This window comes from Aotus nancymaae, unplaced genomic scaffold (genome assembly GCF_030222135.1).
Source record: "Aotus nancymaae isolate 86718 unplaced genomic scaffold, 86718_ANA_hifiasm-v0.15.2.pri h1tg000089l, whole genome shotgun sequence".
NCBI classification, from domain to species: domain Eukaryota; kingdom Metazoa; phylum Chordata; class Mammalia; order Primates; family Aotidae; genus Aotus; species Aotus nancymaae.
The window spans coordinates 27,273,943-27,301,918 of NW_026988504.1; the positions used below are offsets into that span (position 1 = coordinate 27,273,943).

Sequence of the window (27,976 nt, forward strand, 5' to 3'; positions counted from 1 at the left end):
GGGGAGCGTGGGGAGGTGTTCACCCTACCCCTCACCCTCCAGACTAGCATAAGGGCCTCCCTCAGCACCCCAGGCCCCCCATGTGCCACTCCCCCACCCACAACCTTACCACCTACAGCAGAGGAGGAGGGAGACTTAAACCCAGAAGTTCCTCCACTCACACCAGGAGAGAAGAAGCCAGATCTGCTGGTCAGAGTCAGAAGGGGCAGAATGAAAGGGGGCTGAGGGAGGGGGACCTGGGAAAATGGGTCCCAGATAATCAACATGCATTAGAAGAAGCATCTTGGCCAGTGTGGTGGCTCACACCTGTAATCCCAGCACTTTGGGAGGCTGAAGCAGGAGGATCGCTTGAGCCTAGGGGTTTAAGACCAGCCTGGGCAACATAGACTCCACCTCTACAAAAAATTTAAAAATTAGCCGGGTGAAATGGCATGTACCTGTGGGTCCCAGTTGTTTGGGAGAGTTGAGCCCAGGAGGTCCAGGCTGAAGTGAGCTGTGATCAGGCCACTGCACTACAGCCTGGGCAATAGAGCAAGACCCTGTCTCAAAAAAAAAAAAAAGGAAAAAGAGAAGGAGGAGAAGAAGAAATATCTTGACTGGGCACAGTGGCTCACGCCTGTAATCCCAACATGCTGGGAGGCCAAAGTGGGAGGATCGCTTGAGCCCACGAGTTGGAGATCATTCTGTGTAACATAGCAAGACTCCATCTCTACCAAAAAAATTTAAAAATTCGCCAGGCATGGTGGCGTATGACTGTGGTCCCAGCAATTAGAGAGGCTGAGGTAGGAGGATCGCTTGAGCCCAGGAGCCTGAGACTGCAGTGAGTTATGATCACACCACTGCACTCCAGCTTGGGTGAAAGAGAGAGACCCTGTTTCTAAATAAAAAATAAAAAATAAATAGAAGGTTATTGTCAGATCAGGTGGAGCGAGGGGCACCTTGGAGGGTGAGGACCTCTTCCCCCACCTCTCCGTATTATCCCCTGATTTAACTCCAGCTGTGGTAGGATCTTCAGGAGGGGAGCGTGTTGTAGTGAAGTTTGGGGACTTTGGGTGTGAGGACTGAGGCCCCATCTCTGCTGAAGTTCAGACACCAAGCCCGGAAAGGGATAGAATCATCCTGCTTTCCATCACAAGGAGGAATTGTCTGGCCTGACTTTGACGCATACACCATAGTCCAGGTGTGTGTATATTTGGAGAAAGTCTTTTCAGGGCATAGAGGCATCCAATTAATGGCACAGATGGGTCCCCATTCTTCCTTCACCAACCTCTGACATCTTTCGATCTTCGCTCTCCAGGAAGTCCTAACTTCGATCTCACTCTCAGCTATCTTGCTGCAGCCCCAACCTATTTCTGTTTCCTGCAACCCATCCAGACGCTACTATGATCTCCCCAAGCTTCCCTCAATCTGGTCACGCCCCCCCATCCCGGGTTTTTCAGTGTGAAACTCCTTCCTCCGCTTTTTTCCCCGCCAAGCCCCGCCCCATCGTGTCGAGCCCCCCAAGATTCCGCCCAGCTCGCCCTCCTGGCCACCGCGGCAGCCAATAGCTGAGAGCCCGCTTTGCATGGCGGCGCGGGGGAGCAGCGGAGGGCGGGGGGCGGGACCAGGCGACCTCCTAAATCAAAGTTGGGCGGCGAGGACTGGGCGGAGGGGCCGCCGGGTGCCGGGCTGGGGCCGGCGGGGGAGGGGAGGGGATGGGGGGCGGGCGCAGAGGACGGCGGAACCGGCCGGACACGGACAGCTCCGTGGCTCCCTCCCTCGGCTCATCCCCGCGGCCCCACTTTCCTCCTCCCCGCGCTCCGAGCAGCATCCTCTGCAGACCCTCGGTCTTCTCGCCCGGGGTCGTCCCACTCCCGCGGCTCGGCGTGGTCGCCTCCCCTCGCCCGCCACCCCGGCAACTTTCTCCGCCCGCGCCCGCGGGTCGGGGGGCTGCCGTGCCCGAGGCTAACTGGGGGCAGCCTCTGGAGAAGGGCTTCAGAGTCCCGGAGACGCCCGCCACCCGCAGCCTGCCAGCGGCCAGCCTGCCGTCGGGTCTCCGCACCCTCTCCGACCCTCCTCCGGAACCATGACCGAGATGAGCGAGAAGGAGAACGAACCGGATGATGCGGCCACCCACAGCCCCCCAGGGACCGTCTCCGCCCTCCAGGAAACCAAGGTAACTTGGGGGGCGCGAGGCCTGTCCCCGTCCCGGGTGTCCCTGGCCCGGGCGCCCTCTTCCCGGCGGGGTCCTCCTGTGGGCCCGGGCGTCCTGAGGTCGCGGTCGCGGGGCCCGCGTGACCACTGAGGCTCCGCGCCACGCTCGGGGGGAGGAGTGGATTGGCGACGAGGGGCCACGAGGAGCCCCGGATCACACCAGCACCGCACGGCCGCGCGCGCCATCGCTACCCTCCGGGGAGGCGGCAACCGGGCTTCGTTGGAGGGATGGGCGCAGGGAGGCCGGAGGGCGCGTGTGGAACGGCGCGGGCGATGGGCGTGCGAGGAGCACCCTCCCGCGGCCGCCGGGTCCCCGTCCCGGGCTCAGTCCGCGCCTCTGTCCTCGCTCCTGTCTCTGAATGTGTCTCTACAACCTGCGTGTCTGTGTCTTGGCGTCTCTCTGTGTGCGTCTCTGCGCGTCTCTCCCCGCGTCTCTGGGTGTTTATCTCCGCGTCTCTGGGTGTCTCTCCCTGCCCCTCCGCAGTCCTGCATTCCCCGCTCCCAGCCGGGTTGGGCTCGGGGACGCGAGGCCGCGGCCGGGGGTGCGCAGCTGCGGAGTCCGCGCGGGAGCCTGCGGCAGCGCGGGCCGTCGGTCGCGGGCGGGGACCTGGGCCTGCGGTTGTGGCTCCAGACCAGAAAGGCAGCCCTACCCCCTACCCCGGGAGCGGGACCAAGCGGTGGGGGAGGGGGGCGGGGAATCGGGTAGAAGCGAAAAGAGAAGTCATCGTAATTAATGAATGTCATCATTAACCCTAATTATGGATGATTGTTACTCCTGCGGGAGTCACCATGAATAAATTACTCCCCGCGAAGGCAGGCGGAGCCCAGACTCCTGGCGCTGAACGGGGTTTGGAGAGACCGCCGCTCACACTCAGCAGGCCCCCCACCCCACTTCTAATCCGTCTGCTCCCTTCCCAAGTTCTAGGTACTGGCGACTGGCCGGCGAGAAGTTTTGTTCTGCGGAAGCAACCTGAGCGGGCCAGGGGATGGGGCAGAAAGGGCTGTGCCAAGGGTGCACCCTGCCCCCTCCCAGACTTCAGGCCAAGACCTCCTCCCTCTCTCTTCCCCTGGTATTTTGTTCCCATCCTGTTCCTGTTCTCCAGAGGTGAAGGGGGACAGTGAGGACCAGAAACGGTGGGCCTGGGCTCCGGAGGAATCGCTGGCTCCCTAGGCTTCTTCCTACTGTCCCCCTTCCTCCTCCTTCCATCTTGACCACCCCGCAGGAGCTGAGGTTAATTCAAGGTCAAGGTCATCAAGGGAGTGACCCTGAGGAGGACCGTCTCCACCCTGATCCTACGGAGGAGGAGACCATAGGATCAGGGTGGAGTCTGGCAGAGGCACCCCAGGGAGCTCCCATCCTGCACCAGGGGACCCAGCGGGTCTCCACGTTTCAGTCTTCACATGCACACCTGACCTTCTCTTGTCCCCTTCTAAAAATGCAACTCTGGTCTGTCAGGCCACAGAGCTGACTCCCATTTAGAGAGCCCAGTCTCTCCTGGGAAAGGACTAAGATGTTTGGGTGGGAGGATATTGCTTGGAATATTTGTGACAACTTCTGTCAAGCAGACAGTCTGGGAGCTGAACCTCCCCTAAGTTCCAACGCCGCTGACCTCGGTTGCCCTCTAGTCACCCTGGGTAGACATACACAGTCCCCCTGCTTGCCTCCAGGGGCTTGGGGGCCTCCCAGGCCCTGCCCTGCTTCCCATACCAAGGCCTGTTCGCTCCAGCCCCCTCCGTGGGAGCTCTGGAAGGCGGGCAGGAGCACAGGGTGGTGCTGCCTCAGCACTCCAGCAGGCTGCCTGCTCAGCTGTGTGTGGGGGGAGGTCAGGGCCTGCAGATCTGTACCTCTCCCTCCTCCCAGCCCAGGGACCCTCCAGTGTCATCACCTCTGGGTCTGAGCTTGGAGATTCAAGGGGCAGGGGAGGGCAGAGTTTACATACCTGAGCCATCCCCTCTGTGCTAGGCCAGCTGGAGCCCTGGCCCTCTGCCTCTCCCCTACACTTCACTCTTGTGAAGGACTCCGCACTAACACAGACTAGGCTGTGGGTCGGGTTTGGGGTATTCAGCAGGGCAGAGGCGGCAGAGAGAGAACCCAGGACCCCCTCTAGCCTCCTTCCATCCCACACTCACCCTGGCCCAAAGAAGCTCCTGTCTCCAGACTGTGTGTGGGGGAGATGGAAGAGAGTGTGGTTGGGTGCTGCCCACCCAGCTCAGTGTGAAGCAGGTATAACAGAGGGGGCCAGTGCCCATCAGGTAGTGACACCAACATTCCAGGCTTATTCATCAGTGTTGGTGCCCCCTGGGAATCGCTGGCCGCTTCCTGCTTGCCCCCAGGCGGGATCAGCCCTGCATCTGAGCCACTCAGCAACCCTCCTAGGGAGTCCTCCTCCTCTCTTGGTCTCCATCCCTTCTTACCACATAGGGCCTGCCCATCACCCCCTTTGTTGCCACCCTTGGAAGGACCCCCTCATGCCAGCTCTGCTCTGAGTCAGCTTGCGCCACATCCGCCACCACCCACTGCCAGATGCCTCGTGCCCTTTCAGGAGATGCTGTGGGGATTGAGGAAATAAGGGGCTGCCAGGGTATGGGGAGGTAGGGGGGAAACAGGCCAGGCCCTGTCTCTAGGATAGGGTTCAGAAGAACAGACTTGGTGGTCCAGGCTCCCAGCTGGACAAACTGAGTGCACTGGGAGGAAGAGTGACCCAGGCGGGCCCAGGGTACACGGCAGCTTCTCTCCATGCCAAAGAATGGGTCCCAGGGAAGTGAGGCACCAAAAATATAGTGGGGGAAAGAGATGGGAAAAGGTCCTCTCCGGGAATCAGGAGCCCCAGGAGCAGGAACACCTGGCCTGGCTGCACCAAAATTCAGTTTGGGTAACCAAACCAGATGTCTCTGGAGTGGGCAGGCAACAAGCCATTTGGCAGAGATGCCCCAATCCAGACCTGTAGCCTTTGACATCTGCCAGCCACCCCAGGTGGCATGTCATTCCTTCCTGCTTCTCCACCCCCCTGGGATCTGGGGCCCACAGCCAAGCCAGAGAGTATCAGCCAGCAGAGTTGGGGCTGCCCTGGTACCTGGGAACATTCTGTTCCAGAGGCCTCTGGTACCCAGCAGAGATGGCTCTTGGCACCGAGACCAGGGGGTACCAGGAAAGGGCACAACCTGGAGGGTAGGGAGACTTGGAACCTCCTATGAGGATTACTATGAAAATAAGGGCCTGGGGGGTAAGGGGGACGTGATTGATGATGTCTTCAAATATTTGAAGGGCTGATGTGTATGGGAGGGATTAGCCCTTTCTGGAGCCAAGGGAGGAACAAGGGCTGATAGGCAAGGAGGCAGGTTAAAGCTCTATATAGGGAAGCACTTTCCAGTGATTGCAGCTGCCCAAAGATGGAATGACTGTCCCAAGAGACCGCTTGCTTCCCATCACAAGAGGTGACCAACTCTTGAGAGGGGATGTGGCCAGGGCATTGCAGGGTGACGAGGTGGGGACTACTCTAGGTGGCCAGTCCTCCAGGTCCCTTCTCACCCTAACCTCTGATTGACCTGGTGGACGAGCCCCTGGCTGAGGGATGGGGCTGAGGGCCCAGATAGGGCGCAGCGCAGCAGGATGCTTCTGGTGCTTTGGGCTCTAGCTGGAACCACTGGTTCAAGTCCTGGCTCTACTGTTTACCAGCTGAGGACTCCTGGGCAAGTGATTTAACCGCTATGAGCCTCGATTCCTCATCTGAAAAGTGGGACAGTAATTATCACTACCTCCAAGGGCCACATTGGGATGAATGAGATGCTGCATATAGAGTGTTGGCTCAGTTCCAGTGTTTGGACCATGACAGCCCCTCAGAGATGTAAGTTTCTGGGGATATTTGGACCTAGAGCCTTGTATTGCTTAGAGAGTATCTAGTTTTCCTGGCCAGGAACGGTGGCTCACGCCTGTAATCCCAGCATTCTGGGAGGCCGAGGTGGGCGGATCACCTGAGGTTGGAAGTTCCAGGCCAGCCTGACCAACATGGAGAAACCCTGTCATTACTAAAAATACAAAATTAGCTGGGCATCGTGGTGCATGCCTGTAATCTCAGTTACTCGGGAGACTGAGGCAGGAGAATCGCTTGAACCGGGAGGCGGAGGTTGCAGTGAGCCGAGCATGCCACTGCACTCCAACCTGGGCAATAAGAGTGAAAAAAAAGAAGAGAATATTTAGTCTTCCCTCTTGGATGTGGGGAAACTGAGGCTCAGAGAGAAGTGAAGTGATTTGCCTTCAGGCTGCAGGTTTAGTTTTGCCCCCAGCCCCAGCACATCCTCCAGCAACCCCGTGTGCTCCATGCCTGAGGTCCCTGGACAGAGCAGTGGATGGTTCACCTGCCTCTTGGAGCCCATCTGAGCCCCTAGAGCCACATGCTGCCCTGGCTGGCCCAGAGCCTGACATGGGCTGGGTTTTGTGTTCTCATTAATTGTCTCTCCAGCGTTCCACCTCTGCTCCAACGCCCAGGCATCTGGGGCCTGGGGCCTTGCTTCTCACAGATACACAAAGCTCACAGTGCTGTCCAGGAAGCTGGGTTTGGAAGGCGCTGAGGACTTCAGTGTGCCAGACACCCCAGGACTTTGGCCTCCCAGCTGGCACACCAGAGCCTGCCTTATGCCCAAACATCCCCTCTGCTTCTCTCTCTGTCTTGCTGCCTGCTGGCCTCCTCGAGGCTGGAGGGGCCACCACTTCCATCCCCTTGGCACGGTGGCCAGGCAGACAGCCATGGCACATAGGCTGCCCGGCGTGCCAGCTGGGAACGCTGGCCAAGTCCCTCTGCCTGGAGCCAGGCTGCTGGCCCCTGTTTCTGTCTCTAGTAGGAAGGAGTGGGCAGGGGTAAGGCGGCTCTCAGTGGGAAGGGAGACGGCCAAGGCTCTGGTTAAGAGGCTTCCAGACTTCTCTCCGGGAAGACTCAGTAGGGTGTGTTTAGGTGAGAGGTGGAAATAGCTCTGGCCTCACCACAGAAGCGACCCTGCCCTCTAGAATGTGGGATCCATGGAGAGTCCAGCCGCTAGCTTATCGTTTGTTTACCAAAGGCCTCTGGCTGAGCGCCTACTATGTGTTGAGAGCCTTCGTGGGGTTGTGAAGCCAGCAACTGTGCCTGTCCCAAAGGGGCTCACAATTTCCTGGGGAGTGAGAAATACATAACAGCCATCACCTGATTGGCACTGTGATGGAAGCTGGGCTGGATGCAGCAGACACCAGAGGAGGGGGTGGGCCACAAAGCAGAATTCCTTTGGAAGAGACTTTCGTAGAAGAGAAGGGCCAGCGGAAGCCTATCGGCAGGATATAGAGGGTACGAGCTGAGTAAGGCAGAGAAGAGGACAAACGTGGCAAAAGCTCAGAGGCATAAAAGCATGGAGGAGTCAAAGAATCCTCATCTCTGGGCTACGGGTTGGAAGGACAGGTTTGGCCAAGGTGCAGAGTCTCATGGCTGGGGTGAGTGCCTTGGACGGCGTCCTGAGGAGCCAGCAAGGGTTTTCAGCAGGGTCGGGCATCACCTCCCCAGCAGCTGCACAGAGAGCAGGTGGAAGCAGGGGCTGTGGCCTTGAACCAGACTGGGGACATCAGGGCCTGAACTAAGGGCTGTGGAGGTGATGAGTCGCTGGGAGGGGAGGGCTGGGGAGACGTTCTGGAGGGAGAGTCAGTCCCAAGGATGAGGATCCAGGACCACCACTCCTCCCACCCCCAGCCTGTTTGAGAATGCGGGTGGATACTATGTTGCCCAGGCTGGCCTCCAACTCCGTGGCTCAAGCGATTCCCTCCCGCCTCAGCCTCTCAGGGTACTGAGATTACAGGTGGAAGCCACCGCACCCGCCTATATATATATTTTTTCTAAATTTGAGTAAATGGTACATCCATACAACAAAATACTTTGTAGCCATAAAAAAGAATGATGAATCTATTTATGTATGGGTATGGAATGATTTCCAGGATTTACTGTTAAGTGAAAGAAAGCAAAGCACGGGAAATACAGTACACCACCATTTCTGCAAGGAAAAGTGGAACTGAACCTCTTAAACTTGTTTCTATCCACCTTCACATCAAAGTCTAGATTTCTTTTGAAAAATGAGAAAAGCTGGCGGCACTGGGCTGGCCTTCTAGAGCAGCCTCGGTTGGCTGGAGGAGACCTGCAGTGGCTCCCTGGGGATCCAGTTTGCCACGGCCCTCACCCCTCCTGACTGCCGCCCGCTCAGCCAGGACTCCTTTCTCCCCGTGGTCACCCACCTGGCTCTTGTGGTACCTGAGACTGCGAAGCATCAGCGGGACCTAGGGAGCCTCTCTCTTGGTGTTTCGTTTTGCTCTGGCCCTTGGCCCCCACACTGCTGCTGCTGCTGTCCCAACAGCCAGAGACCCCCTGAAGAGAAGCCGTCCATGGCCAGCCCCCTCTAGGCTCCCACTCATAGCTCCCTCTTCTCTCAGCTCCAGCGATTCAAGCGCTCCCTCTCCCTCAAGACCATCCTCCGAAGTAAGAGCGTGGAGAACTTCTTCCTTCGCTCGGGCTCTGAGCTCAAGTGCCCCACTGAGGTGCTGCTGACGCCCCCAACCCCACTGCCCCCTCCCTCCCCACCACCCCCAGCCTCAAACAGAGGCCTGTCCACCCCCAGCCCCTCGCCATGCCCAGTCCCACGCCCCCTGGCAGCGCTCAAACCAGTGAGGCTGCACAGCTTCCAGGAGCATGTCTTCAAGCGAGCCAGCCCTTGCGAGCTGTGCCATCAGTTCATCGTAGGTAGGTACCTGGGCGCCGAGGCGGCTATGGGGAGGGGCCAGGGCGGGTGTTGGGGTGTGGGCCCATGGAGCTGCCGGATATTATTGGGTTCTGGCTGTTCAGGGGCCCCAGTACTAACTGTGCCTCTTTTTTTTTTGAGACAGAGTCTCGCTCTGTCTCCCAGGCTGGAGTGCAGTGACACAGTCTTGGCTCACTGCAACCTCCACATCCCAGGCTCAAGGGATCCTCCTTCCTCAGGCTCTGGAGTAGCTGGGATTACAGGCACACACTGCCACACCTAGCTAATTTTAAAATTTTTTATGGAGATGGGGTTTTGCCGTGTTGCTCACGCTGGTCTCCAATCCTGGGCTCAAGCAATCCATCCACCTCAGCCTCCCAAAGTGCCGGGATTACAGGCGTGAGCCACCGCACCCATCCCTAACTGTGCGGCTTAACCCTGGGCAGAGAAGGGAGCATGGCCGGGGTCGGGGTGTACCCAGTGTCCCTGCCGTGTTTACTGACGACTCTGGCTTCCATGCGCCCTCACCCTGACTGTGTGAGGGGTAGGTGCGGGGCCTCAAGGCTGGCACGAGGATGCCCAACCCCTGCTCTCTTCATGCCCTAACGTGCCTCCTTTGCCCTTTGCCCACGAGGGTGTCCTCAATTGCTGAACCCAAATTCTTCCTAGGAAACTCCAAGCAAGGCTTGCGATGTAAGATGTGCAAAGTCAGCGTCCACCTCTGGTGCTCTGAGGAGATCTCCCACCAGCAATGCCCAGGCAAGACGGTGAGTGGGGACCCAGGCAGAGATGGCCAGCTGAGTGCTGCCAGGACTGTCACATGGGGGAGTGAGCCCCTCAGGGTGGCTCCCTCCTGTGGGGTGGGCCCTGGGCTTGGGAAGGACCAAGTTCTCCATGGGCCATGACCTCCTCACACCCTCTCTGCTCTCTCGTCATAGTCCACCTCCTTCCGCCGCAACTTCAGCTCCCCTCTCCTGGTGCATGAGCCACCACCAGCCTGTGCCACAAGCAAAGAGTCCCCACCCACTGGTGAGTGTCCCCTTGGCTGCTGTCCTGCTCCCACTGTGGTGTGATGAGAAATCAACATCCCTGACCAGCCTGGCCAGCATAGCGAAACCCCATCTGTACTAAAAACACAAAAAATTAGCTGGGCGTGGTGGCACGCACCTGTGGTCCCAGCTACTCAGGAGGCTGAGGCAGGAGAATTGCTTGAACTCGGGAGGCGGAGGTTGCAGTGCGCCGAGATGGCGCCACTGCACTCCAGGCTGGGCTACAGAGTAAGACTTCATCTCAAAAAAATAAACAAACATTTCTGAGATGGGTACCTGAGTCACACTGGCACAGCCAGTTCTTGGCTCTCCTACCATTTCCCTTCTCTGGATGCTCCTGTCCTGAATTTGGGGCTCATTCATTCATTCACTCGTCATTCCTTCAACAAGCACTTTATTAAGCACATACTAAGTGCCAAGCACAGAGCTGGACTCTGAGACACAGTAGTGAAGAAGGGGGAATTTATGGCCTAGTAAAGGAGATAGGACTGAAATGGACAGTCAGGCAGATCATCAGTCGATCATCATTAGCATGAGTGCGTTAAGCAGGAAGGAGGGAATAGAGCATAGAATGTGTGCCGAAAGCCCGGTGTGGTGGTTCGTACCTGTAATCCCAGCTACTTGGGAGGCTGAGGTGGGAGGATCGCTTGAGCCCAGGAGTTGGAGTCCAGTCTGGGCAACATGGTGAGACTCTGTCTTTAAACTAAGAGAGAAAGAGAGAGGAAAAAAAAAGCTTGCTGTCTTCATCTGCAAAATCAGGGAAGACTTCCCAGAGATGTGAAGGATGAGGTGTGAGGGGTTCACCCATTCAGGATGTGGAAAGATGGGTGTGGGGCAGAGGGAAGGCTGAGAAAGAAAGGACAAGGAGTTAAAGAAAGGGCAAAGTGGGCCGGGCACGGTGGCTCACACCTGTAATCCCAGCACTTTGGGAGGCCGAGGTGGGCAGATCACAAGGTCAAGAGATCGAGACCATCTTGGTCAACATGGTGAAACCCCGACTCTACTAAAAATACAAAAATTAGCTGGGCATGGTGGTGGGTGCCTGTAATCCCAGCTACTCAGGAGGCTGAGGCTATAGAATCCTTTGAACCTGGGAGGCGGAGGTTACAGTGAGCTGAGATCTGGCCACTGCACTCCAATCTGGAAGACAGAAGGAGACTCCGTCTCAAAAAAAAAAAAATGCAAAGTGAGTGGTGGCTGGGACTGAGGGAGGAAGATGGAGCGGCTATAAAGAGACCATGGGTTCGAGGCCTCGGGGTCCATTTTAGCCTTTGGACTTTCTTCTAAGGGCAATTTCTGTCCCTACAAAAGCGTTCTGGTTGCTGTGTGGATTGGCAGGGCTGGAGTGGAAGGAGGGAGACCAGTTGAAAGGCCACGACAGCTGCTGAGACAGTGTGGTAGCGTGAATTAGGCTGGTAGCAGTGGTGATGGAGGGAGGTGTGCAGGTTCTGGGGGTGCGGGGAGGGAGGGCTCAGCGATGGAGTGGCTGTGGACAGCGAGAAGTCCAGGGTGATCCAGGTTTCTGCGTGAGCACCATGGGAGGACCTGGAGCCATCTCTGGGATGAGGAAGACCTGGGAGGGACACGTGAGGGGGCAGCTGGGGAGCTCAGCCTGGGGCATGCTGAGCCGGGGCTAGAGGTGCAGGGCTTCAGGGCAGAGACAGGCCTTGAGGGTGGATATTCAGCAGGGGCCAGTGGGAAGGTGGACCCTGTCTACGAGACCCTGCGCTATGGCACCTCCCTGGCACTGATGAACCGCTCCAGTTTCAGCAGCACCTCTGAGTCCCCAACACGGAGCCTGGTATGGTGGGCAAAAAGGGGGGAGTCTTTTGGGGAGGGGTGTCTGAACATGACAGTGGGCTCGGGGGCTGAACCCTCTCCTTTCTCTGTCCCCAGAGTGAGCGGGATGAGCTGACCGAGGATGGGGAAGGCAGCATCCGCAGCTCCGAGGAGGGGCCTGGTGACAGTGGTGAGTGGCAGCAGGCACCAGGGGCAGGAATGGGGTACAATGGAGGTGCTCCCTGCTGCCTCTCACCTTTCCCTGCTCCCACCCCTAGCATCTCCAGTATTCACAGCCCCAGCAGAGAGTGAAGGGCCAGGACCAGAGGAGAAGAGCCCTGGACAGCAGGTGAGCCTGTACTGGCACCGACCCGGAAGGCCAGGGTGGGAAGCGGGTGTCATCTCTTCTTGCCATTGATGCATAGGAGGGCAAGAACATGGTGCGTGGGGATTCGCTGCTTCCTCACTTATCCTCGGGGATGGGCAATGCCAGGGTGAGAGGGCATGGGAGGCAGGAGGAGTTACCTTCCCACCCCCAGCTCACTGCCCACTGCAATTACTCCTGCTCTTCCAAAGGCAGGCAACTCCAGGGAACAGCAGGCAGAAGGGGGCTCCCCTCTCCAGCCTGGCCCAGTGCCCGTTGGGGTGGGTGAGCATAGCACATACGAGGGTCTCACTTCTCCCTGCCTTTGACCCAGGACTCACTGTGTCCCCTACAGCCCCCAGGGTGGCACACTCAGACCAAGTGGAGAGTGGGGGGAGTGAGGGTGCTGCTTTCCCGTCACCGACCCAGAGATTCTCCCGCAGCCCCCCAAAGCCCCGCTGCGGAAGGACGTGGGGCCCATGTACTCCTACGTCGCACTCTACAAGTTTCTGCCCCAGGAGAACAATGATCTGGCTCTGCAGTAAGTCCCCTTGGTGACCGGCCCTGCTGAGCAGCTCTGCGCTCCCAGACCTTGGGGCACAGTGTGAGGGGGGCCTTCAAGAACCTTCTTGCCGGGCGCGGTGGCTCATACCTGTAATCCCAGCACTTTGGGAGGCCGAGGCAGGTGGATCACGAGGTCAAGAGATCGAGACCATCCTGGTCAACATGGTGAAACCCCGTCTCTACTAAAAATACAAAAAATTAGCTGGGCATGGTGGTGCGTGCCTGTAATCCCAGCTACTCAGGAGGCTGAGACAGGAGAATTGCCTGAACCCAGGAGGCGGAGGTTGCGGTGAGCCGAGATCGTGCCATTGCACTCCAGCCTGGGTAACAAGAGCAAAACTCTGTCCCCAAAAAAAAAGAACCTTCTTGCATGCTTGAGGCTAGTGAGCCCAGACAGGAGCCGGAGCTGCCCAGGGTCTAACAGTGATTCACGCTAGGGTCATGTCTCCTGCCCTCTGCCTGGGCTGTCCCAGCAAGTGCCTGCTGCACCTGTGGTCACACAGTGTCCTCTGAGGGCATCAAGAATCTTTTCCCAGCGGGGTGTGGTGGCTCACGCCTGTAATCCCAGCACTCTGGGAATCTGAGGCCGGCAGATCACTTGAGGTCAGGAGTTCAAGACCAGCCTGGCTTGTCTTGCATAATGATCAAAAAGACTGGCCTGGCCAACATGTGAAAACTTAAAACCCCATCTCTACTAAAAATACAAAAATTAGCTGGGCATGGTGGCAGGTGCCTGTAATCCCAGTTACTTGGGAGGCTGAGGCAGGAGAATCACTTGAACCCAGGAGGTGGAGGTTGCAGTGAGCCAAGATCACATCACTGCACTCCAGCCTGGGTGACAGAGTGAGACTCTGTCTAAAAAACAACAACAAAAAGGAATCCTCTCTCCCAGCTGAGGACTGCAGGGTCCCAGGTGCCCAGGGACTGCTAGGATGGGGATGGGCAGGACTTCCTGCTCCATGTGCTAACCTAGCTGTGTCCTCCCCAGGCCTGGAGATCGGATCATGCTGGTGGATGACTCTAATGAGGACTGGTGGAAGGTGACTCGGCAGGGTGGGGAGTGGAGGGACCCCGGTAGGCACCCCAGCAGCCCCCACCCTTCATGGGCACTGCCCCAACCTTCTCACCAGGCCCCAAAGACAACCTCTCCTCCAACCACTGGTCCTAGCCAAAACGAAGACCAACCCTTGGGACGTCCTCTCCATTTTGACTCTCCTTGCCTCAGCCTTGTCCCTCTGCTTACCTCATGCCCTTCCCAGCCCAGAAGCCACCTGGCTGGGGGCTGGAATACCTGGAATACGGAGAGCCCCAGATCTGGAGGATAATGGCGTTGGCACTGCTTGGGAGCCAGGTCTAGAGAGAACAGCGGTAGGTAGGAGGGGTGGGGTGTGGCTCAGGCGCTCATTGCCAACCTCGTCCCCAGGGCAAGATCGGCGACCGGGTTGGCTTCTTCCCAGCTAATTTTGTGCAGCGGGTGAGGCCAGGTGAGAATGTTTGGCGCTGCTGCCAGCCCTTCTCCGGGAACAAGGAACAGGGTTACATGAGCCTTAAGGAGAACCAGGTGAGTGCCTGAGGCCCAGCCTGGGGCCCTGCGGTGGAGGCCAGGGAGTCAGGCTTCAGGGTGGGGGCAAATGTCAGGGGGAGGCTGATCCTGGCAGCTGGGGGGAAAGCAGGTTAGAAGGAAGGGGATGCAGGCCCTCCTGCCAGCCCCTGTTGGAGAATTTGGGCTCGTGACTAACAGAGACAGGAGACTAAGTGACATTACAGGCAGCTTGGGTTAGGGCAGGAGCACTAGATTCAGAGTCTAAAGCTCAGGTGTGAACGCTAGCTCTGGCCTTTTGTGTAACTTGAAGCAAGTCCTTTTCCCTTGTAACCTCCTCTGTGATGGAGGTGGGGTAGGGCAGCACAGCGGCTGATCTCCAAGGTCAGCTCTGAAACGCTGCTTCGTGTCTGCTGATGTCCTGGTCTCACTGCTGAGGCCTCTACCCTCGTGAAATCTGCTCCCATCACTCCAGCAAAGGGCTTGATCCACATCTGACACTGGTCCCATCATCCCCCGGAGGGGTCCCCTGGGGGCCGTGGGCAGGACTGAGGGCAGGGCTGCCAGCCATGCCAGGCCTCAGCTCCGTGTCTCTCTGCCTCAGATATGTGTGGGCATGGGCAGAAGCAAGGATGCTGATGGCTTCATCCGGGTCAGCAGCGGCAAGAAGCGAGGCCTGGTGCCAGTCGACGCCCTGACCGAGATCTGAGAGGAGCCAAGGGAACCCAGATACCATCCTTGCCCGTGCCTGTCCCTTGCTTCTGGCCGGGGAGGGGATCAGGCCCCCTTGTCCACTCCATACCCTTCCTCTGTCTGTCTCTCTCCTAGGTGCCACTAACTGTGGCTTAGGAGCCTCTGTACTGAGGAATATTTTATTTCTTGGGTGGGGTGCCCTGAGTGGTATATCCTCTGGGACTTGGTGGGGATGGGGTGGGGCAGGAGGGAATGAGGAAGCTACAGGTAGGTCCACCCAGCACCCAGGCACCCCAGTCCACTTGCTGGGCTGAGTCCAGCCCCAGGGATGGTTCCGGGGAATTTCTTTGATGCTTCTTCCAGACTTCCCCTGCCCACACTGCCTGTGCATGCCTGGCACACCCCTCTCCCCACAGAGCCTCTGCTTGGGTCTGTGTTTGTGTGACCATGCATCTGCTCCTTTGCAAGTGGGGCCTTGGGAGCAGGCCTTTTTTTGTCCTCAGCCCTCCACCCTGGGTGGGGAGGGGACCCAGGGCCATAGGAGGGTCCTGAGTCCACCCTCTGGTCTTCCCCTCTGTCACTCAGTCAATTCTCAGGAAAGTTGTGCAGGAATCTCTCCCATTACTTGAAACCTGGGCTGAAAGAGGAGGGGGAAGGCTGAGATCCCTGGAAGGTGTGACAAATCAGAGACTGTCCTTTCAAGTAGAAAACTCAAGAGCTGGCCGGGTGTGGAGGCTCATGCCTGTAATCTCAGCACTTTGGGAGGCCGAGGTGGGCAGATCACCTGAGGTCAGGAGTTCAAGACCAGCCTGGCCAACATGGTGAAACCCCATCTCTACTAAAAATATAAAAATTAGCCAGGCATGATTGGGGGTGCCCATAATCCCAGCTACTTGGGAGGCTCAGGCGGGAGAACTGCTTGAACCTGGGAGGCGGAGGTTGCAGTGAGCTGAGGAGGCTCTGTCGCGCCACTGCCCTCCAGCTTGGGCGATAGATCCAGACTCAGTCTCAAAAAAAAAAAAAAAAAACAAAACCCAAGAGCTGCCTGGACACGGAAACCCAGTTGAGAACAAAACCCTGGCCCATGCTTGGTCAAAACAACCCCATTTCACTGTCAGGACCTCCAGTCACACAGGAACCACCCACCAGGGGAGCCTGTGACTTGACTATCAGTTCCCATCCCAGGCTTTGCCGGCCTGCCCCAGGAGCCCAACCCTCTGGGCTGACCTTTCTCCTGTGTCTCTCCAGGCTCTGCAGGGGACGGGCAGATGCTGCAGGAGCCCCTTTGCTGGCTGTATCTGCTCCCTTGTCCTGGACACAGAACCCTGGGGAAAAGACTGGGTGGAAGACAGATAAGGAAGGTGGAATGTTCTGTTTGGCTTCCAGGAAAGGGGGTGGGTGGGCACACACAGAGAGGACCCCTCCCTTGCAGGCTGCTTTTCTCTGGTGCCAACTCCCTCCCCCAAGCTCAGACCCTCCTCTATGCCCTTGATTGTGCCCGCCCATGCCACCCCTATTCTGGGCACAGTTACACCCTCCCATGCAGTGGGAGAGACACAGACCCTCCTACCTAAAGGCCCCTGCCCCACTTCTCCCCCGCAAAGTGGGGGTTCAAGCCACACTGCCCTGTTTGCTGCCATGAGGCCCCCCCAGCAATATCCCAGGGGCGGGCCCAATGCCCACTGTACATGAGGCTGCATGATGGGTCTGCTGGGTTCTTGCCGAGCCCCCAGATCGCTAATTAAATGTTTCTTGTCCCAGCCCATCTGCTCTGTGTCTCATTGGGACAGAGGAAGGAAAGGGGCAGGGAGGTGGGGAATGGGGGCTGGGGATGCTGAGAGGGGCAAGGCTGAGAGCGGAAGGATTCCTCCGTCTCTGAAAGGAGGGGTGCTGGGCAGGCGGCAACATGGCAGGGGTCCCAGGCTTCATCCCCTTCCTCCAGCAGCCCCAGGAGGGTGAGGTCTGGGGAGAGCCTAAAGGGGACCTGAGGAAAGGGGTTGGAGGTGTGGGGAAGCTAGAAGGAAACGGGGTGGGGCTGCGGTCACTTTCCGGCTCCACGTGCACCTGAGTGTCGCAGGGGGTGGACACGCACCTGCGCGCCAGGGCCATCGGCACCGGTCTTGCCCACCCAGAGGTGCCCTCCGAGACCGGGCGTGTCGGCGGTCTGGGAGGGCTCAGTACTCGCCCGAGGTCAGCCTCGCCCCCGCAATCCCTCAAGCCCAAGACAGAAACGCTGGCGGCGGGGACAGTCGCGGCCCGTGGGGCCCTAGCATGACTCAGTGGTGCCCGTCATCGGAGCCCGGCACGAAGGGGCCGCACCCCTCCTGCCGCCGCGCCCGCCGCCCACCGCTCTGGCAGAGCTGCCTCCTTTCCCTCCGCCTGCCCAGCCGCGTCATCGCCACGGCGAGCTTGTCCTGTGCTATTTATAGGTGGAGGGGAGCAGGGCGCGAAGGAGAGGCGGGCTGCGGGGGTGCCGGGGCATTGCTGGCGCTGCCGAGATGCGGGGGGTGGGCTGCCTTTCCTGATGAGCGCCCCCTCCTCCGTCGGTTCCGGTTTCCAGCCCCCGCCCCCTGAGCAAGGTAGGCCAGGTGGTCCCAGACCTTGGGTCCCCTCCTTGAGTTTTCTTTGGGTCTCTTGACACTGAGAAGGCCCTGGAGGTTTGGGGTCGAGGGAACCGGGAAAGGAGGGTGGCCCTCCCTCTTCCAGGAAGAAGGGGTCACAAGCCCAGTATGAAGGCTGAGAGAGAGGGAACTCATAAATAGGCACCTACTGTGCCCGAGGAACGGCGCCAGGAACTTGATGTTACTTAATCCTCTCCAGGATCCAGTGAGGCAAGTGGGGGTGTCCTCCTCTCACAGGGGAAGAACTGAGGGACAGCCAGGTTAGGTAGTTTATCCCAGGCCACACGGATTATCCAGCTCAACCCTGCCTCTTTATACAGAGGAAACAGGCCTGGCGTGGGCTAATGACTTGTGCAAGGGCAGGGTCACCCAGCAAATTAGTGATCAAGCCAGGCTTGGAAACTGCCTTTTCCTTCTCAGCTTAGCTCTTTCCCTCCCAGCCCTGGCTTCCTCAATGCCTTTGACCAAGAAGATGGACACAGACACCCTGAGGCACTGGGCCAGAGGCTCCAGGGACTGAGAACCGGAGAGGCTCGCAGCCAAGCCTTCTGCACACCCCGCTGCGTGTCTGCCAGCAGCCTGCAGCTGGCCTGGACGCCCACTCCCCCCAGCCTGTTTGCCGCACTGCTGAGCACAGCAGCTTTTTTCAGGTGGCTGAATCCCCTGGAGCACACTCACAGCCTAGGGCCTGGGAAGAGCTGGTGCCCCACTGCAGCCTTTGCCCTCTTCTGTGTCCACTCGGGGTGGACGGAACAGCAACACCATTGGCCTGGGGCAAAAGATGTCTAGGAAGCCACTGGTGATGCCATCCCACCATTTGGCTCTGTTGTCTCTGATCCACATGTGACCTTCATTCCCCGCCACTACCCACAGGCTGAGCTTCACCTGGCACGTACTGTGTGGGATGAAGAAGATTCCCTGGACTTCAGGGAGATGCAGAAAGAGGAGGGAGTCTGGAGAAATGGATGCTGGAGGTGGGGGGAAGACACAGTGAGTCCCTCTGTGCAACCCCATCCATTTTGCTAGCACTGCTTCCTTTGGCCCCTCAACCTTCTTCACCCCCATTCTCACCCCCTGCCCACCCAGTGCCTGGGCAGGTGGGGGCACTTGCCGAGGAGTGCAGGAAGGCAGCCTCGGCCTCCCTGTGCTTTTCAGGAAGCCAGCCTAGGTTAGCCCTGTTGTAGCCTCAGAGGCAGCACTGGAAGGAGGCCAGGCCCCCGTACCCGCTTCTCCAGCTCACGGCCCTGCAGTAGCAGCTGTGCTCAGTGGCTCTGCTGCACCCCTATCTGAATCACACCCTCCCACGTTGGGAGACTGCAGCCCGGGAATCAGTCAGGCGCCAGTGTTCGTGCAACACCGCGGTTCTGCTCGCCCCACTTGTGTCTGCCACCAGCCTGTGCCAACCTAGCTCCCCACCCCTAGCCTGTTTGCCGCACTGCTGAGCACAGCAGAAGAGTCAGTCACTGGCTCTTCTAGGTCTCTGTTTCCTCCTCTGGAAAATCAAGGGTTGGGTTTGCTCAGGGATTCTTTATGTGGTGAGGGGGTGGGTCATGAGCTCCTTGAAAGGGTGTGGAATTATATGATAGAGACACTTATATGCTCTTGAAAGAAAAAACACATCTTTTTTTACAATTTTTTTTTTTTTTGAGACAGAGTCTCGCTCTGTTGCCCAGGCTGGAATGCAGTGACTCGATCTCGGCTCATTGCAACCCCTGCCTCCTGGGTTCAAGTGATTTTCCTGCCTCAGCCTCCTGAGTAGCTGGGATTACAGGCGTGTGCTACCACACCCGGCTAATTTTTGTATTTTTAGTAGAGACGGGGTTTCACCACGTTGCCCAGGCTGGTCTCAAACTACTGACCTCAAATGATCCACCCGCCTCACTCAGCCTCCCATAGTGCTGGGATTACAGGCGTGAGCCACCATGCCCAGCCCACAAATTAGTTTTGCTATTTTTGTTTTAGAGACAGGGTCTTATTATGTTGCCCAGGGTGATGCAGTGTGTATTCACAGGTACTGTCATAGCTCACTGCAGCCCCAAACTCCTGGGCTCAAGCAGCCCTCCCCACTCAGCCTCCAGAGTACCTGGGATTACAGGCTTGCAACAATGTGCCCAGCAGGATACATCTTTTCTTTTCCCTTTCTTCGTGAGGAAACAAGAGGAGACCTCTTTTAATCAGATTTTCTCAAGGATACAGGACCTGGAAAAGATCCAGCAGTTACTTTAGGAGTTCTTTCTGCTTGGGACTCCTATGGGAGCCGGTCCCTCCTAGGCAGTGGCTTGGGAAGGGGTTGGAGGCTCACGGTGGAAAGAAGTCAACTCCAGGTCTGGGGTGAGGTTCAGAAAGAAGTGGGGAAACCCAAGGTCTTCCAAGAGGTAGCTTCCTACAACTTCATAACCGATCTCTTTCCTCCACCCCACAAAACAAACAACAAAAACAGAACCAGAAAAGCAACTCAGCGGCCACCTGCATTGACCTGTGAGCGAGCAGCACCATCTTCTGGTCCAGGGTGGAAACCAGCTTCTGTGCTGCAGGCTCTGGAATCCCGGGAGGGTGTTATATTGGGTTACCTCATTCTTCTGCCTTTTTTTTTTTTTTTTTTTTGAGACGGAGTCTAGCTCTGTCACCCAGGCTGGAGTGTAGTGGCGTGATCTCAGCTCACTGCAACCTCTGCTTCCCAGGTTCAAGCGATCCTCCTGCCTCAGCCTCCCGAGTTGCTAAAACTACAGGTGCGTGCCACCACATCTGGCTAATTTTTGTATTTTTAGTAGAGATGGGGTTTCACTCTGTTGGCCAGGAAGATCTCAATCTCCTGACCTTGTGATCCACCTGCCTCGGCCTCCCAAAGTGCTAGGATTACAGATGTGAGCCACTTCACCCGGTCCTTCCTGTCATTTTTTTTCTTTTTTTTGGTTGGTGGTGGGTGGGCAGGGTCTTGCTCTGTCACTAAGGCTGGAGTGCAGTGGTGCAACCTTGGCTCACTGCAGCTTTGACATTTTGGGTTCAGGTGATCCTCCCACCTCAGCCTCCTGGAGTAGTTGGGACTACAGGGGCACACCGCCCCCATTCCTGGCTAATTTTTCTATTTTTTGTAGAGATAAGTTTTTGCCATGTTGCCCAGGCTAATCTCAAACTCCTGGGGACAGGAAGTTCTCCTGCTCGGCCTCTGAAAGTGGTAGGATTACAGGCATGAGCCACCACACCCAGCTTCTCCTTCCTGTCATCTAGGAGGGGTCTACTGCATGGAGGGGCTGGGGGCGGGTAGTCTCCAATACCCCTCCTCCTCTGGGCCAGGCCCGGGAAGCAGGTGTCCCACACACCAAGCTGGGAGCTTGGCCAAGACCCTTTCCTTGGAGTCTGGCTGTCGCCCAGGCTAGAGTGCAGTGGTGTGATCCTGGCTCACTGCAACGTCCACCTCCCAGGTTCAAGTGATTCTCTGCCTCAGCCTCCTGTGTAGCTGGGATTACAGGTGCCTGCCACCACACCCAGCTAAATTTTGTATTTTTAGTAGACATGGGGTTTCATCATGTTGGCCAGCTTGGTCTTGAACTCCTGACCTTGTGACTTACCCGCCTCAGCCTCCTGAAGTGCTGGGATTACAGGCATGAGCCATCGTGCCCTGGTAGGCCTCAGCTTCCCCACTTCAAAGGGCAAGAGCTAATGGGTAAAACATACGCCGCTGCTCCAGTGGCAAGGGAGATCCAGAAGTCAGTGCCTTCTCATCCCAGGATCTGATGCATATGATGGGGGGTCTTCAGGACTTTTGTTTTTTGAGATGGGGTCTTGCTCTATTGCCAGGCTGGAGTGCCATGGCACAATCTTGGCTCACTGCAACCTCTACTTCTTGGGTTCAAGTGATTCTCCTGTAATCCTCCCGAGTAGCTGGGATTACAGGCACCTGCCACCGTGCCCAGCCAATTTTTTTTTTAGTAGAGGTGGGGTTTTGCCACATTGGCCAGGCTGGTCTTGAACTCCTAACCTCAGGTGATCCACCTGCTTCAGCCTCCCAAAGTGCTGGGATTACAAGTGTGAGCCACTGCGCCCGACTTCCTTGGGACATATTCTAAGTGTGGGCATCCCTGCCTTCTGCTACCCACCTCCCCCATACAGGATGACACCACAGGCAGAGGTAGGAGGGGTCTGCTGGCCCTGACACCACAGCCAACTTTCCATTCCCACTCAGGTCTTGCCCTTTCCCATCGGCCTACTGCATCCCCTGAAAGGTGCCAACTGGTCACCCCAACAGAAGAGTTCCTCAGAAAAGGGGTGGGGGGCTGGGTGGAGTGTCTCACACCTATAATCCCAGCACCTTGGGAGGCGAGTGGATCACCTGAGGTTAGGAGTTCAAGACCAGGCTGGCCAACAAGGTGGAACCCCATTTCTACCAGAAACTACAAAAATTAGCCAGGTGTGGTGGTACATGCTGGTAATCCCAGCTACTTGAGAGGCTGAGGCAGGAGAATCACATGAACCCAGGAGGGAGATCGCACCACTGCACTCCAGCCTGGGTGACGGAACGACTCCATCTAAGTTTCAACCATATCTCAATAAAGCTGTTTAATGACAGCACAGGCAGTAACCAGTAGTCCATGCTCAGGTCCCAGTTGCAACCCCTACTCGTCAGCTGAGAAGCATAAGGATGGTAAGTGCTTCCTATGGCTTTTGTAAAGAATGTGATTCCTTAACTGACATCACAACTAACTTCTGGTCCCAACCAACACTCAACTTCTTAGGTGCCACTGGTGCTGTGAAGGGCAGTTTGAAGCACAGTATTTTGGAGGCTTGGATAGAAGCCATTCCTTCTCTCCCTACATCCCACTAAAACAAGGTAGAAGACTCACTGAGCAGAATCCTGGCACTTTGGGAGGCCAAGGCAGGTGATCACCTGAGGTCAGGAGTTCGAGACTAGCCTGGCCAACATGGTAAAGTGACACCCTGTCTCTATTAAAAATACATAAATTAGCTGGGTGTCGTGGTATGAGCCTGTAATCCTAGCTACTCAGGAGGCTGAGGCAGGAGAATCGCTTAAACCAAGATCCCACCATTGCACTCAAGCCTGGGTGACAGAGACTGCCTCAAAAAATAAAAAATAAAAAAAAAACCTCACTGAGCAGCCAAAAACCTTGCAAGCAGATAAAGGCTCGTTTTATTTTAATGGCTGATCTATGTAATCACAGAGGCCACTATGTACAGACAAAGGGGGAGCTTTTATTTCTTGGTTTCTTCCTCCTTGGACAAAGTCTTGATGATCTCCTCCTTTTTGGCCTGGAGGCGCTCTTCACGGCGCTTGCGTGCTTCCTTGGTCTTAGACCTGCGGGCCTCAGCCTGGTCACTGGTTAGAGAAGAGAAAAGATGGGTCAGTTTGGGAAGAGATGAGATGCTGGGGAGATAAAGGCACATGCCCAGACCTCTCTTTTTGAGCCTAGGTAGCCTCAGGAATGAGTTGCTGGAACCACAAAGGGCTCCTGCTTCAACTAAACCTCTACAGTCCCTATGAGAACAGGAGGGGTGGGTGTGTACAGGACAGAGGAGTTACACCTCTAATGGAATAGCTGTATTCCTTTGACAGACTGTGAGCAAGTCAAGACTTAGGAATCGGCACAATGTTCTTAAGTATCTAAGAACAACTCTCCAAATAAAGGTCAAAGAACTTTCCCCTAAGACTGTAATGACAATTCCTGAAAAAACTCACGCCAGGAGCTTCTTTCGGGCCTTGTCTGCCTTCAGCTTGTGGATGTGTTCCATGAGAATCCGCTTGTTTTTGAACACATTCCCCTTCACCTTCAGGTACAGGCTGTGATACCTGCAGGGTACACGGAGTGAAGAGATGCTGGTCGGTGATGGATCAGAGGCTGCTTTGTGAGCTGTTCCTCCACCCAAGATCACTAAGCTTGTATGTTCCTTTCCTTTCTCCTACTGTTCCATGAATTACTTCCCAAACCATGACTTTTTTTTTTTCAGGTGGATCACTTGAGGCTGGGACTTTGAGACCAGCTTGGCCAACATGGCGAAACCTCATCTCTACTAAATATATAAAAACTAGCCAGGCGTGGTGGTACACGTGTGTAATCCCAGCTACTCGGGAGGGTGAGGCAGAATTGCTTGAACCTGGAAAGCAGAGGTTGCAGTGAGCTGAGATTGTGCCACTATATTCCAGCCTGGGAGAGAGACAGAGACAGACTGACTCCAAAACAAAAAACAAAAAAAAAAAAACAAAAAAGCTCCCTACCCAGGGCCAGTTAAGACAGTGTCTATGAAAGAACAAGCCATCAAAGCAGCAAATGGGTACTGGGCCCGAGAAGGTGGCTTACATGTGGCGATCAATTTTCTTAGATTCCCGGTATCTTCTGAGCAGTCGGCGCAGAATCCTCATTCTCCTCATCCATGTGACCTTCTCTGGCATTCGGGCATTGGCTGTACCCTTACGCTTACCTGTGGAGATGATGAGTTAGGAATGGGCCACTGTCTCTAATACAGCAAATGAATATAGTTTCAAGTCAGGGTCCTTAACTCATTTAATCCTCACAACCTCATTTTAAGTAGCATTACTTCCATTTTCCAATGATGATCCCAACTACTTAAGCTCCTTCATTTACTCAATTTTAAAGGAAGCATAAACATGGCAGTAATTCCCCATTCCCTTCATACAGAATGTGGGTTTAACAGGCAGTGAACCAAAACAGCATAGCCTGTTGTAAGGAGCTTCCCTCAATCATTCTGACACTAGAAATTAATTTTAGATTTAGGCAGACAACATTCTCAAGGACCCAGCAGAATCCTTGGCATACTGTAGGTAGGGACTTAGTGAATGTGACCTCCTACCAGCAATACTCTCAATTCCAATACCAGCACCAACTTTCTGATTTGCACAGGCAGAAAATACATCAAATATCAAGGAGTAAGAAACGGGCTCAAGATGAGACAGAGTGCAAAGATCTTGAATATATTTCAGTGTAGATGCCAGCACCCATTACTTCTTACCTATGCCCATGTGCCTGCCCTTCCGGCGGGCCAAGGTGTTTTTCCGGCAGCGAGCCCGGGAATGGACCGTCACAGGCTTGCGGATGATCAGCCCATCTTTGATCAGCTTCCGGATCTGCTGACCTGAAAGCAGAGACACTGCTCACATTCTTGGCCCCATGGTCTCAAAAAGGATAGAAATACTGCAACTTGTTTATTTCTTGCCTCCGAAAACCAAACAAAACCTCTATCTTTTCTTTTTCCTTCACCAACAGAAGTTGTGAGAGATACTTTTTGTCTTTCAGACAGTCTCCCTATGTTGCCCAGGCCTGTTTTGAATTCCTGAGCTCATGATCCTCCTGCCTTAGCTTCCCAAGTAGCTAAGATTACAGATGCCTGCCACCATGCCTGGCCTTTTCTACTTTTTATATATATATTAGAGCACACTCAAAAGAACAAGCCTGATACAATGACTCCTCCATTTTATACATCCCCTGAATAATGAGCTTTCCTAGGTTTGTAAAGAGTCAACACAGTCTAGGTATGGTGGCTCACGCCTGTAATCCCAGCACTTTGGGAGGCTGAGGCGGGCGTTATCACCTGAGGTCAGCAGTTTGAGACCAGCCTGGCCAACATGGTGAAACCCCATCTCTACTAAAGATACAAAAACTAGTCAGGTGTGGTGTCATGCGCCTTAGTCCCAGCTACTTGGTGGGTGAGGCAGGAAAATCGCGTGAACCTGGGTGTGAATGCTTGGATCTGGCTGCAGTGAGCTGAGATCTCACCACTGCACTCCAGTCCGGGTGACAGAGTGAGACTCCGTCTCAAAAATAAATAAATAAAAAGAGTAAATTAGCTAGGCATGGTGGTGCACACCTGTAATCCCAGCTACTTGTAGGAGGCTGAGGCAAGAGAAATCACTTGAGCCTGGGAGTGGGGTGGGGGTTGCAATGGTAAGATGGCACCACTGCACTCCAGCCTGGGCAACAAAGTTACTATCTCAAAAAAAAAAAAAAAAAAAAAAAGGCAACAAAACTGTGTTATCATTTATCTGATGCAGGACAAGGGAAGGAGACAGGGTGAAGAGGCAGATCCCAGGTACTCACGCGAGTTAGCATTGGCGATTTCATTGGTCTCATTCGGGTCCAACCAGACCTTCTTCTTGCCACAGCGGAGGACACTAGAGGCAAGCCTCTTCTGAAGCCTGAGCATACTGGACACACAGAAAACATTATTAGACCCTGAAAGCCACTCCTGGGCAAGAATGAACGTCCCCAAGATCCGCCCTTTGCCACCCACACCACGGCTGCGAACTCAAGACTCTTCCCTAAATAATTTTTAAGGCTCTGGGCTGTGCAGCTGGCCCTCCTGGGTTTAGACTTTGAAGCCCAAGCTATGCCTTTACCTCCCTGAGCCTCATGTTTGCATTTCTCTCCTCTGGAAAGTCACGCCAGGGACTTATTGAAATGAACAGGGGGCTTATGCCATTTCTGGTACTCAGCATTTGAAGAATATTCGAGGTGAGTAGACTTGATTTCTAGTCTAGAAACGCAGGCAAGTTACTCTGCTTTCTGGGCTCATTTCCTCGTTTTATCACAGTAACAAGCCACGTTCGGCCATTCATAGAGATTTCCTTTTTGAGTGGCCAAAGGAGTGGAAAGCGTCAATCACCTCACTCGGCAGTGGGAGGCCTGGGGCCTACGCTAGGCTTGCCCTACGTCACGTGAAAGCAGTGATCTGCTAGGCTCCGGTTGTGCCCAGCAAAAAAGGGCCCACGGCTCGGTCCCGTTCGCTGCCTTTGTTCTGCCCGCGTGGGTCGACCCGACACGTGTGCAGCGCGGCGCCTACCCGGGCAGCCTCTCTGGATCTCAGCGGCTGCGACGCTCCCCGCTCCCCCCACTCCGGAGGCCCGGGACGAGTGTGCTACGGCCTACCCCAAACTCTGAGACCCGCCGCTTTAAGGCGGCCTTCATCTCATCTCCCCTAACCCCGGCTGCGGTCCCAAGCCCGATCATCCCCTGCCGGAACGCGTCATCACCGCCGGGAGACCACCGGCCCTCACCTCATGGCTGCGGCCGCAGCAGCGAAAGGAAAGAGCTCGCTTGGGTTTGGCTCCTCCCATTATCTGCGAAGGGGAGAGCCCAAACCCCGCTCCAATTTCGTCTGTATTCCTGTCTGGTTCTTTCATCTTCCGCCACCCCAAACTCACTGATGGCCTCCATAAAGACCTAGAATGATAAACATCTAATATAGGAAATCGGTTTTAAACTTAAAAACATAGAAAGTGTACCCCTTCCGTAGGGAAAGTGGTATAGTCCGACTTCCTACTAGACATGCGCAGCAAGGTTACCCGATCACGTGGTTATTTGTAACCGGAAGTCAGCTGGATTGCGCAGGCGGACTGAGAGAGATTTTGCTAGCGGCCTGGTGTTTGTGGGCGTTCAGGGGGTTGTGGATGCGTGTTTTATTAGCAGGAAAAAAATCATTTAAAGAAGCGAGAGAGAATAATGACAGCAGATATCAGACAAAGGTGACCTCTCATTCACTCTCGTAGTAGATTCAAAGCCCCTGGAGTGCAGAATAGATCACTAAAAGGTGTTAGTGTTTTTACGCCACTGCGGGTCTTTAATGTCTTGGTGCCTCAATTTCCTCCTCTGTAAAGTGGACCTAATCCCAATATTTCTGGCATCCAGTTGTGAAAATTACTTGAGGTAACGTTTGCAGTTAGCAAAGGAAGGCATTAAGACAGCCGACTCTTGGAGGGTGGGAACCAGTCTCATTTGGCTCACAACTGTACTGTGGCAGACATGGATCCTCGATCGAACACACCTGAGAAATACTGCATTGGTTGCATGGACGAATGACTGCAGGAAATAAAATTTAAAAAAAAAAAAAAGGGCTGGACTCGGTGGCTCACGCCTGTAATCCCAGCATTTTGGGAGGCTAAGGTGGGCGGATCACTTGAAGTCAGGATTTCAAGACCAGCCTGGCCAACAAGGTGAAACCCCGTCTCTAATAAAAATACAAAAATTAGACGGGCGTGGTGGCGGGCGCCTGTAATCCCAGCTACTTGGGAAGCTGAGGTGGGAGAATCACTTGAACGTGGGAGGCAGAGGTTGCAGTGAGCCGAGATGGTGCCACTGCATTCCACAGCCTGCGCAACAGAGTGAGACTCTGTCTCAAAAAAAAAAAAAAAAAAAAAAAAAAAAGTCAGGACCACTCAGTTCTTTTCTTCTGATCTGGAGCACCCAATGCAAAAATCCAAGGAGAGCATTCTGGGGTTTAAGAAGTCTACATCTGAATTGAGGCACCAACTCATGATTGGTTCCCGCTGATCACCCTATCTCTTTTATCTCAACTTTCCTGCCTGAGAAAGTAGGAGAGAAAGGGAAGCAATATGCTACTTCCTCACAACAACACAATTAGTGTCGTCCTCATTTTACAGCTGAGGTAACAGATTGAGAAC

The 27,976-nt window shown here is 55.5% G+C and overlaps 2 protein-coding genes across 4 annotated transcripts; one reads left to right on the top strand and one right to left on the bottom strand.

The window, feature by feature from the left end:
- Positions 1-1,621: 1,621 nt before the first annotated feature.
- Positions 1,622-16,694, top strand: STAC2 (SH3 and cysteine rich domain 2). Of its 3 annotated transcripts, XR_010339766.1 has the most exons (12): positions 2,053-2,155; positions 8,636-8,942; positions 9,610-9,707; positions 9,879-9,969; positions 11,675-11,790; positions 11,886-11,958; positions 12,047-12,117; positions 12,576-12,673; positions 13,685-13,736; positions 14,120-14,257; positions 14,841-15,700; positions 16,178-16,694. XR_010339766.1 is itself a non-coding variant. In XM_064369161.1 (11 exons), exons 1-11 carry the CDS (start codon positions 2,066-2,068, stop codon positions 14,943-14,945), a joined length of 1,236 nt encoding a protein of 411 aa, XP_064225231.1. In that variant the 5' UTR covers positions 1,622-2,065; the 3' UTR covers positions 14,946-16,694. The 3 variants fall into 3 exon arrangements, 2 of the variants coding, with proteins under 2 accessions (XP_064225231.1, XP_064225230.1); XM_064369161.1 differs by having other exon boundaries at positions 1,622-2,155; positions 11,678-11,790; positions 14,841-16,694; XM_064369160.1 differs by having other exon boundaries at positions 14,841-16,694.
- A 5,975-nt stretch (positions 16,695-22,669) lies between these two features.
- On the bottom strand, positions 22,670-26,640 carry RPL19 (ribosomal protein L19). Its single transcript, XM_012451934.3, has 6 exons — positions 26,573-26,640; positions 25,617-25,723; positions 24,532-24,654; positions 23,862-23,982; positions 23,243-23,353; positions 22,670-22,882 (listed from the first exon to the last, which is right to left on the bottom strand). Exons 1-6 carry the CDS (start codon positions 26,575-26,577, stop codon positions 22,759-22,761), a joined length of 591 nt encoding a protein of 196 aa, XP_012307357.2. The 5' UTR covers positions 26,578-26,640; the 3' UTR covers positions 22,670-22,758.
- Positions 26,641-27,976: the final 1,336 nt, after the last annotated feature.